This window comes from Panthera uncia, chromosome B4 (genome assembly GCF_023721935.1).
Source record: "Panthera uncia isolate 11264 chromosome B4, Puncia_PCG_1.0, whole genome shotgun sequence".
Classification (NCBI taxonomy): domain Eukaryota; kingdom Metazoa; phylum Chordata; class Mammalia; order Carnivora; family Felidae; genus Panthera; species Panthera uncia.
In genome coordinates, this window is record NC_064809.1 from 52,623,078 (window position 1) to 52,638,214 (window position 15,137).

General features: G+C 35.2%; 2 protein-coding genes and 1 long non-coding RNA gene across 4 annotated transcripts in view; all 3 read left to right on the plus strand.

Annotated features, from left to right (window-relative positions):
- The first annotated feature begins 365 nt into the window (after positions 1–365).
- Positions 366–5,385, plus strand: LOC125920158 (uncharacterized). Its single transcript, XR_007456973.1, has 2 exons — positions 366–744; positions 5,164–5,385. It is a non-coding gene; the product is annotated as an uncharacterized LOC125920158 (long non-coding RNA).
- LOC125920149 (non-histone chromosomal protein HMG-17-like) lies at positions 4,167–5,034 on the plus strand. The gene has a single exon (XM_049627156.1). The coding sequence runs from the start codon at positions 4,592–4,594 to the stop codon at positions 4,946–4,948; it is 357 nt and encodes a 118-aa protein (XP_049483113.1). The 5' UTR covers positions 4,167–4,591; the 3' UTR covers positions 4,949–5,034.
- A 2,178-nt stretch (positions 5,386–7,563) lies between the features above and the next one.
- LOC125920146 (pyridine nucleotide-disulfide oxidoreductase domain-containing protein 1) overlaps positions 7,564–15,137 on the plus strand; it is a 44,317-nt gene continuing 36,743 nt past the window's right edge. For both annotated transcript variants that reach the window (XM_049627150.1, XM_049627151.1), the window contains exon 1: positions 7,564–7,696. The gene's annotated coding sequence lies outside the window, so the exon portion shown is untranslated. The remainder of the gene's footprint in view (positions 7,697–15,137) is intronic.

The following is a 15,137-nucleotide window of genomic DNA, read 5'->3' on the forward strand; positions in this document are numbered from 1 at the left end:
CCTTCTGGAAAGAAAATAGACTGTTAGCCCTCCCTAATGTCATGTTCAAAAGTGAAAAGAGCAATAGATTGAAGATTTAATGTAAAAAATGAAAATATTTTTTAAAAGTAGGAGTGTTAGGATTGGGAAAAAACTCTTCCAAAAAGAAAAAAAAAACAAGAAACAATAATGGAAAAAATTTAGAGTTGACTTCATAATGATGCACATTACACAAAGGCCAAAAAGTACCATAAGTAAGGTTAAAAAAAAAAAAAGAAGAAGAAAGAAAGAGAAAGAGATAGAGGAAAGATTTGAAATATATACAAGAGGCAGAGGTTTATATCTCTAATGTGAAAAAAGAACTCTTACAAATTGACAAGAAAAGAGACAAACATGGGTATGAGCTGGGGTTCATAAAAGAGGAAATGCAATGGCCCAAAAAATTTATAAAAAGCTTTTTGTAAAAGAATGTCAAATCTCACTAATAGCTAAGGAAATGCAACTTAGCACAACACAATATTCTCATTTATTAATATAATAAATTAAAAAATTTATGGAAATTTATAATATTTAATCAAATTAGGTATAAAAATGGTAAGTTGTGAATTGCAGGGTGCAATGGTTCTGTAATTTCCCTTTTGGAAATCTGTTCTCTAGAAATGGACATGTTTCTTTCTAAGGAGATACAGGCCAAGAATGATTTAGATATATGTGTGGACCTAAAGGAATGTTCATGGTACACAGTTGAATGAATACAGCAACAAGGTAAGTCACATATATAATGATGATTCTATTCATGTGAATAAAAGTAAGGGGAACATTTGTATATAAATATGTATAATTATATATGATATATGTATATTTTATGTGAATATAGGAAGAAATGTAAAAAGATATATACCAAATTGACTTTTTCTTTTTATACTATTTGTGTCATCTGGCTTTATTAAAAATATAACTCTCACTTTTGAATTTTTAAAGAAAACACCCATGTGTGTGTGTGTGTGTGTGTGTGTTGTATGTGTATAATATAGACAGCTAATGCTCTAGGATTTCATGGGAGAGAGACAGGGATATGGAGAACATGGAGCTTGATCAGAACTAGAAGGATGGGTTTGGAGGAACCAGATAAACAAAAAGAAGTCTTTCAGACCATGGGCAAAACAAGAGGAAAGCAGTATTATCCAGAATCATTTAGATTCACTCCAAATGCTCCAAATCACTTATAACTGCATATTTAGAAAAAATCCAAGTATATATCCATATATTTGTGAGTGAACAAGCAATATTATTATAATTACATGATTCTGCATTACACAGAATTCTTGTCACTACCAGAAAATTATAGACAAGATAATTAGAAAACCCAAAGAGTCTTATATTTCCAAGTATTAAATTGGCCTTATATTTTTTTCTAAGCAAAAATAACTGAAATGCACTCACAACAACCCAAGTCAATGAACTCCCTTTACCTTAGCATTCACCATCATCTCCATTCACTGCTGCTTCTACACTTGTGTAAGATCATCACAGTTTTTTAAAAGTACACATTGAGTAACCAATATGTATAACTCTCTGCACACATGTAAGCTGGAACTTCCTGTCCCGCAGAGAATCAGAGTTATAAATAAAGGGATCTTTGTTTATATAACTTTTAATCCTTTGATAAAGTTTCTTTGCTCTGAGGGTTACGTAAAACAGGTTAAAGAAAAGATTAATCACTTGGAAACAGAGGCTCCTCTCCCTGGCTGTTTTTTCTTAACTCTTATATGGTTGTGGTTCAGACTATAACATTGTATTAAAAGAGTAAAGAAAAACTCAGTGAGTACATAATAAGTTAAATAATAAGTACTTAACTTTCTTAGACTTCAGTATTTTTCTTTGTATATTAACAAATCTTTTGTAAATCAAAGAATTGCTTACTGATTTACTCATGTATTGAACAAACTTAATATGTTGAGCATTAGTTCAATTCTGGGTAACTGGATAACCTAAGAAAAGATGATACCAAAATAGGAATAAACTTGGAGACAATAAACTTGGAGCAATGCTGTGGATAGGACCATTCATTTCTATCAAACATTGATTTTCTCCCGTCAGCCACCAACATTTCCAAACAGTAGGCCGATGGGAGAAAAACAATGATTACAAGTTATTCCATTGGTAACTTGCCAGCCAGATCGAGTGAGTGAAAGATTAGCTATGTCATGTGCTGAGGTGGTCAGATCCAGGTAAAATTCAGGATGAAGTGGAAAGGATGGTTTGGATTAACGTAAAACAAATGCTATGGAATGTTTACAAGCACCAGCTAAACCAGCTCCAGCACTGATGAGTTGTGTTCTTGGACAAGATCATTAGCTTTGTTTTTTTAACCTATGCTAAGGGATAATTATAGCATCTACCTCAAATATTTGATGTGATTATTCTTTCATTCAACAAATATTTGCTAAGTGCCTACTCTATGCAAAATACTATCCTAGGTGGTAAGAAGTCATAGGCATTGTTTGTTCTGACTGAAGGAAGGAAGATATAAAAAAGTCAACATAATAAGATTCAGAGAGAATATTTTCCCCTCACTAGGCCTATTTAATAAATATATTTTAAAAACTATAAAGGGCTGGGAGAGAGGCTGGATCAAGATTGGACTTATCAATGCTTTCAGAACCCAGGATGTCTTTCTGAGACCAATCTACGAGTTCTGTCTACACCTTCATTGCCTATGTACCTATAAGTTTGAATCTGTTTGGAAACAAAAGTAGGTTTTATTCTGCCAGCCATTCAGACTTGTTTTAAGATAGCTTTGGGGATCTTTGAACACATTGTTTTCATCCTCATTTTTAAAGTGAGTGACTGTGCTCTGTCTTGTCTGTAAGTACCACCAACCCCATGCATGTGGACACACACACACACACACACACACGCTGAAAGGGTGGCCTACTTTCCTGATTCATGTGCCTTCCTGCCTAGAACTTTTATCTGGCAACTTATAGGACCAGCATCTTCAACACGGTACACTGGATTTTCACCTGCAGGGAAGGGATTGGAAATCTTCGTTAGTGAACGGTTTCTCCAGTGAACTCACCAGCAAAGTGTGGAGGAACATATGCACAGGTCTTTGGGTGCAACAAAGCATATGGTAAAATACTACTGCATGTTAAGAAGTCACTTTAAATGTTGTAAGCAGAGGCAGGGGCAGCAGTGACAGTATAAAGGGCTTCTGTATTTCACTGCTGCTGAAGGAGGGATGATGATCTTGGATAAATATTTATTCAAAGAGGAGACATCCAAAAATAACTGAGAAGTCTCCTTTAAACTCTTTTTACTGTTTACTTCCCTCAAGTCCTCATCTCTAACTTGCAGCAATGGAGATAGTGTTTCTTGGTAATAATTCCACTATAAAGATTCCTATAGCCTGGATCAGAGGGTTATGTTTCTTCTCACGTTGGAAGATGTAGCACCTGTGGAGGGATAACTCATTAAACTCTAAGTTCTGACCTAGACACCATCTCACCACGCTGGCAAGGATGCTGTATTGATACCTGTTCCCCCACTATAAGGTATCCATATTAACCATTGCATGGATAGGATTGAACAGAGCTCAGCAAAGTACGCATTGGGGCCAAATCTGGCCTGCCACTTGTTTTTGAGTTTTATTGGAACACAGCTGCACTCAACCATTTACATTTTATCCATGGCTGCTATTAATGACAGCTTTGAATAGTTGTGACAGTGATCATAGAGCCTGCAAAGCCTAAAATGTTTACTGTTTAGCCCTTTACAGTATAGGTTAGCTGACCCCCAGTATAGAATAATGCTCCTGGTAACAGCAATGCCAGTTTGGTGTCATGTCAGCAAAATTTCTGATAAAAATTGGACTTAGAGCTATACAGATACCAACATGAAATGTTGAAATGAATCCATGCGTGGCTAATGACGAACTACCATCTTTGCCTTTGAAAATAAGCGTTGAGATCATGGTTATATCACAGAATTGTACAGTTCAGAAACTTCCTTCAGAATCTGCACCTCCTGATTATCTCTCTCTGAACTTTAAAGTATTTATGTGTGTTCTCTTCACTCCGTTGCACATGTTCTTTCCTCTCAGTGAGCACTGGTTAGTCAGGTAGTTCCCCATGACTTTTAAAAATCTATTTAAATAGTATTTATTTATTTTTTAATGTTTTTATTTAGATCCAAGTTACTTAACACAGTGTAATATTATTTTCAGGTGCACAATTTAGTGATTCAACACTTATCTACAACATCTGGTGCTCATTACAATAAATGCCCTTCTTAGTCCCCATCACATATTTAATCAATCCCCCCCTCCAATCTCCCCTCTGGTAACCATCATTTTGTTCTCTATAGCCAAGAGTCTGTTTCTTGGTTTGTCTCTCTCTCTTTTTCCTCTTGATCATTTCTTTTGTTTCTTAAATTCCACATATGAGTGAAATCATATGGTATTTGTCTTTCTCTGCTGACTTATTTCACTTAGCATAATAGTCTCTAGCTCCATCCACATCGTTACAAATGGCAAGATTTCATTCTTTTTTATGGATGAGTAATATTCTATTATATATTCTATTCTTTCTATATACTCCATTATATTCATATGTACATAAAAGAGCAGTGTGAAGAAGTGGGGGCAAGAATGACCCCCAGACTGGCCAAAGCCCACACACCACTTCATCCATGTGCCCAGTGCCTATATCCCACCATTGTCACCACTATGCCCAAGAGAAAGGCTGAAGGGGATGCTAAAGGAGATAAAGCCAAGGTGAAGGATAAGCCACAGAGAAGATCTGCAAAGTTATCTGCTAAACCTATTCCTCCAAATCCAGAGCCCAAACCTAAAAAGGCCCCTGTAAAGAAGGGAGAAAAGATTCCCGGAGGAAAAAGAGGAAAAGCTGATATTGGCAAATATGGGAGTAACCCTGCAGAAAATGGAGATGCCAAAACAGACATCTGAAAGCTGAAGGTGCTGGAGATGCCAAGTGAAGTGTGTGCATTTTTGATAACTGTGTACTTCTGGTAATTGTACAGCTTGATATCTATTTTTTATCAATTTTTTATCTATTTTTATCAAGTTTTATAAAAATGTAGCATACACACACACACACACACACATATATATATATATGGCATCTTCTTTATCCATTCATGGTTGCAATAACTTCTTACTAGATATGTCTCCTGAGGCAAGGGAAACAAAGGTGAAAAATAAACTACTGGGATTTCATCAAAATAAAGGCTTCTGCACAGCAAAGGAAACAGTCAACAAAACTAAAAGGCAACCTGCAGAATGAGAGAAGATATTTGAGAATGACATATCTGATAAAGGGTTAGTATCCAAAATATAGAAATAACTTATAAAACTCAACCCTCCAAATAATCTGATTTTAAAAATTGGACAGAGGACATGAACATTTTTCCAAAGAAGACATACACCTGACCAGCAGACACATGAAAAGACTTTCAATATCTCTCATCATCAGGGAAATACAAATGAAAACTACAATGAGATATCACTTCACTCCTGTCAGAATGGCTAAAATCAGCAACACAAGAAACAACAGGTGTTGGTGAGGATGCGGAGAAAAGGGAAGCCTCCTAGACTCTTGGTGGGAGTGCACACTGGTGCCAGCCACTCTAGAAAACAGTATGGAGGTTCCTCAAAAAGTTAAAAATAGAACTACCTTACAATCCAGCAATTGCAGGACTGGGTATTAACCCAAAGAATACAAAAAAATATATACTAGTTCCAAGGGATACATGTATCCCTCATAATTTTTTTTGTGGGTGTTGTGTTTTTAAAATGTGGAATGTAGCCCTCAGGACACCTGGATGGCTCAGTAGGTTGAGTCTCGAACTCCTGATTTTGGCTCAGGTCATGTTCTCAGGGTCATGGGATAGAGCCCCATGTCAGGTTCTGCACTGAGAGTGGAGCCTGCTTAAGATTTTCTCTCTCTCTCCTTCCGCCCCTCTCCCCAACTTGTGCTCTCTTTCTAAAAATAAAAACATAAAAAAAAAAAATAAATAAATAAATAAAAGTAACCCTTTTAGGAAATCCTTCATTTGGACAAAAAAAACAAAAAAACAAAAAAAACAAAAAAAAACAAAAAAACAAAAAAACAAACTTATGGGGCCTCAGGAACCTAGAATTACATTAATAACACCCCTTGGTTTACAACTTGTTCTCATCATTGCCCATGCATGGATGCTTTTATTTGCAAAACCTAACACCTTATCAATAAACTGCATCTGTCTGATTTTCCCACCAACCCACCTCCTGTCTCATCCAGTTCAAGGTAACCATCCACCTGAATCTTATGTTCATCATGAATATTTTGTTCATCATTCCTTTGCTTTCATTTTTATGTAGTTTTGTTTTTATGAATATTCCTAAAGAGAGAGGGGCAGAGAGAGAGAGAGACAGAGACAGAGAGCACAACCATGCATGCATATATCTGTTTGTTTCAAACTTTATAAAGTGTTTCAGGGTGTATGTAATTTGAGGGGACTCAATTTTTTTTCACTTATTGCTATGATTCATTCATTTTGTTGGATATTGTATCATGGTAATTAATTTGTTTTTATTGCTGCATAAAACTCCATTGGGTGAATGTACCACAGTTAAATTACCTACTTTCTCTTTGAAGGCATGAAGGTTTGTTGGTCTCTCCCCCTGTTCCTGGCACAGAGCTCCCCAAACCCTTGTAATTTTCTAAGGTATAAGAGCACTAAGAATATCTTCTTCTAATATTTGTTTTTGACCCTATCCCTGACACAGGGCTCCTGTATATTCTATTGAAGCAACTCAAGGTGGGTTCCTGGGATGGCTCCTAGATGGCAGCTGGTCACCAGAAAGACCAAGCCATGATTAGAAGCTTGGAATTTTCAGCCTTACCTCCCTCCTCATCTTCCAGTGTGGGGAGAGAGGCTGGGAATATACTTAATAATTGATCATGTCTATGTGAGGAAGCCTCCACAAAATCCCAATAGCAGTGGGCCCAGAGAACATCCAGTTTGGAGAACACACCCTTATACCAGGAGGGTGACATACTACATCTCCACAGGGACAGAAGCACCTGCACTTAAGATCCTCCCAGACCTTGCCATATGTATATCCTCATCTGGCTATTCATCTGTGTTCTTTATCATATCATTTAATAAACTTGTAAATGTAAATAAGTGTTTTCCTTAGTTGTGTGAGCTGCTCTAGAAAATTAATCAAACCTCAGGAAGGATCATACGAACCTCTGATGTGTAACCAAATTGAAAAGAAGTTGTGGGTAACCTGGGGATCTACTAGTTGTGATTGGAATCTGCAGGTGGGGGCAGTCTTGTGGGAATGAAGCCTTAGTGGGGTCTTATGCTACTTCCAGGTAGATAGTGTTGGAATTGAGTAAAATTATAGAACACCCAGATGCGGTTGCAGAGAATTGCTTGATGTGGGGAAAACTCCATATACATTTGGTAACCAGAGTGTCAGAAGTCAAGTGTTATGTATGAGTGGGTTAGTGATGTCATAGTAGACACATTGGAGAGGAACATACAAAGAAAGAACAGGATTATTCCCTACTGAAAAGAGAGAACTGTAGGGTTTTCGAACACAAAACTCTTTATCTGGGTTTTGCTATTAAGAACAGCTCTTATTATACAAGTGCAAAATTTTATTTTGAAAATAGACTTACCCTGTGGAAGGATGCAACTGAAGGTATGTGAATGTTCAACTTAGGGAAGTAAATGCAAACTCTTCTAGTAGTTACTTTATACTGAACAGCAATGCGTGGAAAATGTTATTGAAATACAGACTTGGTATTTTCAGACTTTTTTATTTTTCTCAAAAGGATGGGTATAAAATGATATCTCATGATTGTGATGTATAATTTACTGATTAATTGAGAAGATTGAACATTTTCTTAATATGTCTATTGGCTATATGTTTCTTCTGTGATATGCCTGCTTATTTCTCTGATCTATTTTTCTATTGGCCTGTTTGTACTCTTCTTATTAATGAGTAAAGGTTCTTTGTATATTACTAATTCTAATATATTAGTTGTATGCATTGTAAATATTTTCTCCAACTTTTTTACTTGTCATTTCATTCTTTATGTTGGCTTTTGATGAACAAAAATTCTTACTTTTTAGTATAGTCAAATTTTTCAATTTTTATTTTATTTTTTTAAATTTTTTTAATGTTTATTTATTTCTGAGACAGAGAGAGACAAAGCATGAGTGGGGGAGAGACAGAGAGGGAGACACAGAATCAGAAGCAGGCTCCAGGCTCTGAGCTGTCAGCACACAGCCCGATGCGGGGGTCGAACTCACAGACTGTGAGATCATGACCTGAGCTGAAGTCGGATGCTTTACTGACTGAGCCACCCAGGCACCCCAAATTTTTCAATTCTTAAAAATTTATTGCCAATGCCTGTTTGTGACAATAAAACTCTGTCCAAAAATATTTTTTTAAACTAAATTTTTTCATGTCATGTTTTAAAATTTTGTTTTTGATAAGTAGATCTTTAATACATCTAAAGTTGATCTTTCTATATGATATGATATACTAATCCAATATTATCTTTTTCAATAAGGATATACTTTTCTCCAGGTCCATTTATTAGACAATTTCTCATTTCCCCATTGATCTCTCATGTCATCACAGTCATACCAAAATTCCAAGCACATCTGGGCCTCTTTCTGGGCTCTAATTTTATTCCATTTGTCAATTTATCTATTTCTGCAATGTTACTACACAGTGTTTATTATTATGTCATTATAATAATTATTAGAATCCGATAGACTAAGTCCACCCTCCCACAGACTTTCCTTTAGAAACACCCTATTTGTGTCCTTTTACTTGACCATATAAAATTAGAATAATCTTATCAAGTGTCATGTTTGTGAATTGCATTGAATCTATAGATCAATTTGGTGATAAATGCCATCTGTATGATATTTGGTTCTATCTATGAACATAGTATCTCTATCTGGAATTTAAAAAAGTATTTCTAAATAAAGTTTCATAATTTCCTTATAGATATAACAAATATCTTTTGTCAAATTTAATCATTTCATAAATAATTTTATAAGTTTAAGATCCTTTTCTTTCTATTCCTGAGTTACTTAGAATATTTACCATGATTTCCTGTTGGATTTTTTCAGTTATTAATCAAATGATAATATATTTTCCTCTCTTAATCTGTTGAGTTGCATTGATGAATTTGTCTTGTTAGTTTTCTAAAAGAACCAATTTTGAGCTTTCTCCTTCGTTGAGAAGTAAGAGTTAATTTGTTCAAAACTAATTCTCTGTAAACTAGTCCCTGCAAAGCTCCACTGGAAATCAGCTCCTGTTTAGTCCTTGAGGCAATCATTCTTGATAGAGTGTTAAGGTGAAGGCTCAGACCCCAAGTTCTGTAACTTTTGGATCTCAGCCCTGAGGGCTGCTGCTTTCCCATTAATGAATGCCATAGTAAAGGGTTAGGGTTAAAGACCAAGATTCTACCATGTTACAGTGCTGTGACTTGCACTCTTGGACTTCAGTCCAGAAGAAAGGTCCTATGACTTATTTAAGATGGATGCTTAGTTCACTGATTGTGATACTTTCTTTTTTTCCTAATGTAAGTCCTTAAGGTAAATACTATTTTGGTGAATACTATTTTCTTACCATTCAGTTCTAGACCATTTTTAGTTTTCATTATTTTTTTTTTAATTTATGACTTGTTTGGTAGCATTTTTTTCAATTTCCAAATGTGGGGAGTTTGTATTTATGCTTTGTTGTTTCTAACTTCTAACTTGTTTTAGCTTGTTAATAGTATTGTTTAGGTGTTTAAAATTGTTCTAGCCTTTTCTATATTTGACTTATCAATAATCACAAGAGTGTACTGACATTCAGTACTGTTAAACTTAATTTGTATGTCAGGCCCCTCAAAATGGAGGTCACCCCAGTACCTGGCCCATGTCACAAATGTAAACCCAATTCAGCCTGCACTTACAAGAAGCACCTGTCAAAGAATCCTAACATACACCAAACACAGTCCTCCAACTTAGCTTTAGCTAGCTTACCTTACCCTAGAAAATAGGAGCTGCTACACTGACCTCCCAGCCAATCATGTCCTGTTTCAAAGCGGCCTCCTCTAAAGTTCTACAAAACTCCCTCTTGTCCCAAATCCTTTGGGAACATTGTTCCACTGCTTATGAGGCAGTGTAACCCCCCAACCCATGAATTGTTTTCCCTCGAATAAAAGACATCAAACTTGTCACAAAATTGTTTTAGTTTTATTTGGCAGTACAATAGTGGATGTATCAATGTCTGTAATGTCTATCAATTTTGATTCATGTATTTTAAGGGTTAAAATTCTACATTTTCAAAATGTATTGCAATCTTTATCATTATGTGATGATTTATTTTATTCTTTATAATTTTTTTGCCTCAAAGTCGAATTTATCTGATATAAATAACAATACCAACGTTATCTTGGCTAACATTTGCCTGATGTAAATATTTTTTAAATTTTTTTTACTTTTGATCTTTGCATGTCCTTATATTTGGTGTTTCTTTTGTAAATACTATACATTTAGATTATTTGCCCTATTTATTAATCTGTATCTTTTAACTGGTGAGTTGAGTAATTATATTTCTTTTAATTAGTGATATACTTGGACTTGCTTCTACCATGTTAATTCATAATTTCAGTTTGTCTCCCTTTTACTAAGTTTCGTATTAATTCATTTCAACTGAATCAGGGGAATGAAGGGCTCAATGAAGGAAAATTCTAAGGAAAACCCAAAACTGTTACATTACTGATGTGTTTGAAGTTATTGAGCTGGAATATTAACTGTTTGAACTTACTGATTTAGAATGTTAACTCCATGAGGGAAGTAAGTAGCACATAGTAGGTACTCAATATATTAATTTTCTATGTCCCTGTCATATCTTCATTTTTTGGACAGTTTGGGAAGAAATTAGTGATAAGAACACTAAGCAAGTAAAGTAAGCAATAAAAAGGCAAGGCAACCATTGATTCCAGGAAAACAAAAAAGTTATACAAGAAAGGTATTCATATTGTAATATCAACTGTGAATAATATTTACACAGTCATAACTATACAAACATTGACAAACATTTAATCAAAATGATAATTGACTATATTGGGATGCTATCAAAAGGAGTATTTGTCTGTGTAGTTACATATACAATGGGTTAAAGAGAATTACATCTTCCATAGGAAGAAGCAGATAAAAAGCATAAAGCCAGTTCTTAGTTGGAAAGAAAAAAGAGGTGATACCAGAAAAAAAAATATTAAAAGTAATTTTCTTTAATGAGGGGTGTTTGTGAATGGAGAAAAGTAACAAATACTATTATTTTTGCTGAAAGATTTGTAGTTCCTGACATTTTTATGCATAATTTTGATACTTATAAAAATAATTTATTAAAAGTGTAAACAAAATATAAAAAATAAAAACTATACAAACTGATACATATACTCAATGGCCAAAACTATGTGTAAAGATGAGAGATGGTGCATATCAAAGAGAAGTTAAATCATGCTAAATTTCCTGAGTTGTTTGGGAAAATATTGGAAGCATATACGCATTTGAGGATAGTACAATGTACATATGTATTGAAATGTGAGGATAATCAGTAAACATATAGAAATGGAATGTTGACCTTTGTTTCCAGCATTATGTCAGATAAGTGTACTGAAAGACTTTCTCACTACACAATATCATCTCCAGAACACCTCCAGCTTGTGGAAAGAAAACATACTTTTTTTTCAACATGTCATGGGTCTCCACAGAAGTAGGGGAGGTCTATAAGGATAGTAAAACTTTATGACCCTACTCCCACTCCCAACCTGCACCTGGGTTGTTCTAAAACTGAAGGCCAGAAAAATACCAGTATTGGGATGGTATACCTTACTCCAAAAGCAACAGAGGGAAGCTAAATATGAGTCTCCTTCATTAAGCCAAAATTCTAGAGGAAGGTTCCAAGTCACCAGTGCCTCTGGGTTTCAACAGAAGAAAAAGTGAGTGAGAGTCAGAAGAAATAACAAACAGAATTAGACTACTGAGAACTGCAAATACTGGAAATTTCAGGCACAGAATATAGAACAATTATGTATAAAGATTTAAAGAGGTAAGGGAGCTTCCACTTTTGAAAACAGAACATTTAACTATTGATACATGCAACAACCTCGATGAATCTCCAGAGAATGATGCTGAGTGAAAAAAGTTAATCCTACAAGTTTACTTATTGCCTTATTCCATTTATAGAATGGAATTATTTAAATAACGAAATAACAGAAGTGGAGAACAAATTAGTGGTTGCTAGGAGTTAAGGAGATGACAGTGGTAGAGAAGTAGGTGTGGCTATAAAGAGGAAGCATGAGCAATCCTGTGGTAATGGAAATGTTCTGTACTGTACAGTACAAAATGATTTGTACTGTAGCTTTTCAAGACATTACCATTGGAGGGAAACTGGGTAAAGGTACATGGATATTTTTATGGTACTTCCTATAACTGTATGTGAATCTTCAATTGTATCAATATACAATGCTTAATTTTAAAAAGTATGTAAATATTATATGAAATTCAAATTTCATTGTCCATAAATGGAGTTGTATGGGAAGAATGTCATGATAATTTGTTTACATATTGTCTATGGCTGCTTTCATGCTTCAGTGGGAGAGTTGAGTAGTTATGAGAGAGACCATATGTTCTGTAGAGCCAAAATATTTATCTGGCCCTTCACAAGGGAAGTTTGTGAACCCTTGATCTAGGTAAATTAGATCAACCTACTGAAGTATATTTATATATATATTTTCTGACCAAAATCTAGCAGAAGATAAAATGTTATGTAATCCTAGAATTCAATCATTCAATACTACCTTTGTCCAGAAGACATTTGTTTTTGATCTAGGAAAAACAATTGCAAAACTGATCAATTTCTATAGAATGTGGGTCCAAAAGCCTGACTGGAGCATACTTAAGAGAAAAGGAGAAAAGAAGTAGTATTTCCGTGAAGGGGTCACAAATGACAAAGGTGAACTTATGTCCAGTCTTGCCCAGGTCAGTTCTGATTTATGCCTATTACCTTAGCATCATAATTAACATCCACCCTCCCTTTTGGTTTTTGAAAAGTCAAGTTTGAATGATAACTCATATGGTCAACCTACCAATGACCTTTCCATTATTAAATCTAATGGATATTTTTCAGTCTTCTCTTAACTTATTAGTGGCATTTGACAAAGTCTATCATTCCTTTCTCCTGAAAAGTCTCTTCACTTGGCTTCTAGGACACTACATCTCTTATTTTTCTCCTGTATTATGGGTGATTTATTTCTGTCTCCTCTGGTGAGACTCCCACCCCCTTCCTCTGGTTGATCTTGTAACACTAGAATACCTCATGGCTCAGTCCTTGGTTCTCTTCTTTATTTAATCTATATAAACTTCCTCAGTGATCTCATCTAATTTAATGGCTTAAAAACACCTCTTATAGGCTGATCATTCCCAAACTGATGTATCCAGGCTGGATGTTACTACCAAACTTCAGATATATGTCTACTTATCATCTCTACTGGATATATCAAAGATAACATGTAAAAAATTGAATTAGAATTGATGTTCTCCTTCCTCCTTCTCTCACTCAAAAACAAAACAAAACATAACAAAACAAAACAAAACAAAAACAAACAAAAAGGTGCCATTCCACCTTCAGGTTCCCCCATCTCAGTGGATGGTATATCATCCATTTGGCTACTTAAGCCAAAAACTCTAAAGCAATACTTCCTTCTCTTTCTCATTCAATGATGATTTTTCTCAGAAGACATTTTTCTGACCCAGGATAAACAGTTTCAAAATGTATAAATTTTTGTGGATTATGGGACAGTTTGGAGAGGAAAGAAGAGAAAGAAATGCTCTGCAGAGGGCAGGGAGGGGAAGTTCTTTCAAGGTCACTAATGACTAATGATTTTATGTCTACTTTTGTCCAGGACAGTTCTGATTTATGTCTCTTGTCTTGGCATAATATTTAATAGAATCCCTTTTCAGTTTTATGAATATCTAATAGACATGATAAAAAGTATATGGTCAACCCTCCAAATCCTGTTGGTTCTTCCTTCAAAATATATCCAGAATTCAAGTACTTCTTCCTGATGCAAGCCACCATCTCCTCTCACTTGCTGCATTTTGTCTCTCTGCTTTTGACCTTGCCTTCAGAGCATGTCACTCTTATGTTCAAAACCTTGCAATGCCTCCTCATTTCATTAAATAAGTACCAAAGTTCTCACATAGCCTACAAAGCTCTATTTAATCTGTCTACCTCTTTCATTATCCTTTCTCACCTCATATCTTACTCTTTCCCCCTCAGGTCTCTGCTCCAGGTAGATAGCACATTGTAAATTTAAACAAAATTAGGATTCTGTTAGCAAGGAAAAAGGCGAAGAATGTATATCCAATAGGCAACAGAGGAGCAGATATGTTAGAAATGGAAAATAGAAAGGGAAGAGAACTTCACAGAGAATAGAACTTTGAGAAACAAGTGCATTTAGGGGCAGGTGAAAGAAAATGGATCATCATAGGACAGAAAGCAAAAAGACTTAAATATGTAAAAGGAAAATAGGAGCATTGTTAAAAGAGTTATTCAAGTTTTATAATATTATTAGGTTTATATAATGTTATGACACTTTTCTAAATTATTTTTAAATATGAGGAAAATAATTACTTCATGATTCCATAAGTCATGGCTGTCTGATAATTGGTATTAACATTCCTTTTCAAATGGAGCATTAATCGGGGCGCCTGGGTGGCTCAGTCGGTTAAGCGTCCAACTTCGGCTCAGGTCATGATCTTGCATTGAGTTCCAGCCCCACATCGGGCTCTGTGCTGACAGCTCAAAGCCTGGAGCCTGCTTCAGATTCTGTGTCTCCCTCTCTCTCTGGCCCTCCCCCATTCATGCTCTGTCTCTCTCAGTCTCAAAAATAAATAAACGTTAAAAAAATTCAAATGGAGCATTAATCAATACAAAGAACAACAAAAATATAGTGTAGGTTCCTGGGGCAGATGGCTGGGGCAAAAAAAGGAGGAAATAAATGGTTGTGTAATTCTCTACAAACACTAGATGCTGTAACTATTCTATAACTGGTAATACATTAGAT

Coding starts and splice junctions, on each gene's coding strand:
- LOC125920149 (XM_049627156.1), top strand. CDS start 4,592: ATGTACATAAAAGAGCAGTGTGAAGAAGTGGGGGCAAGAATGACCCCC.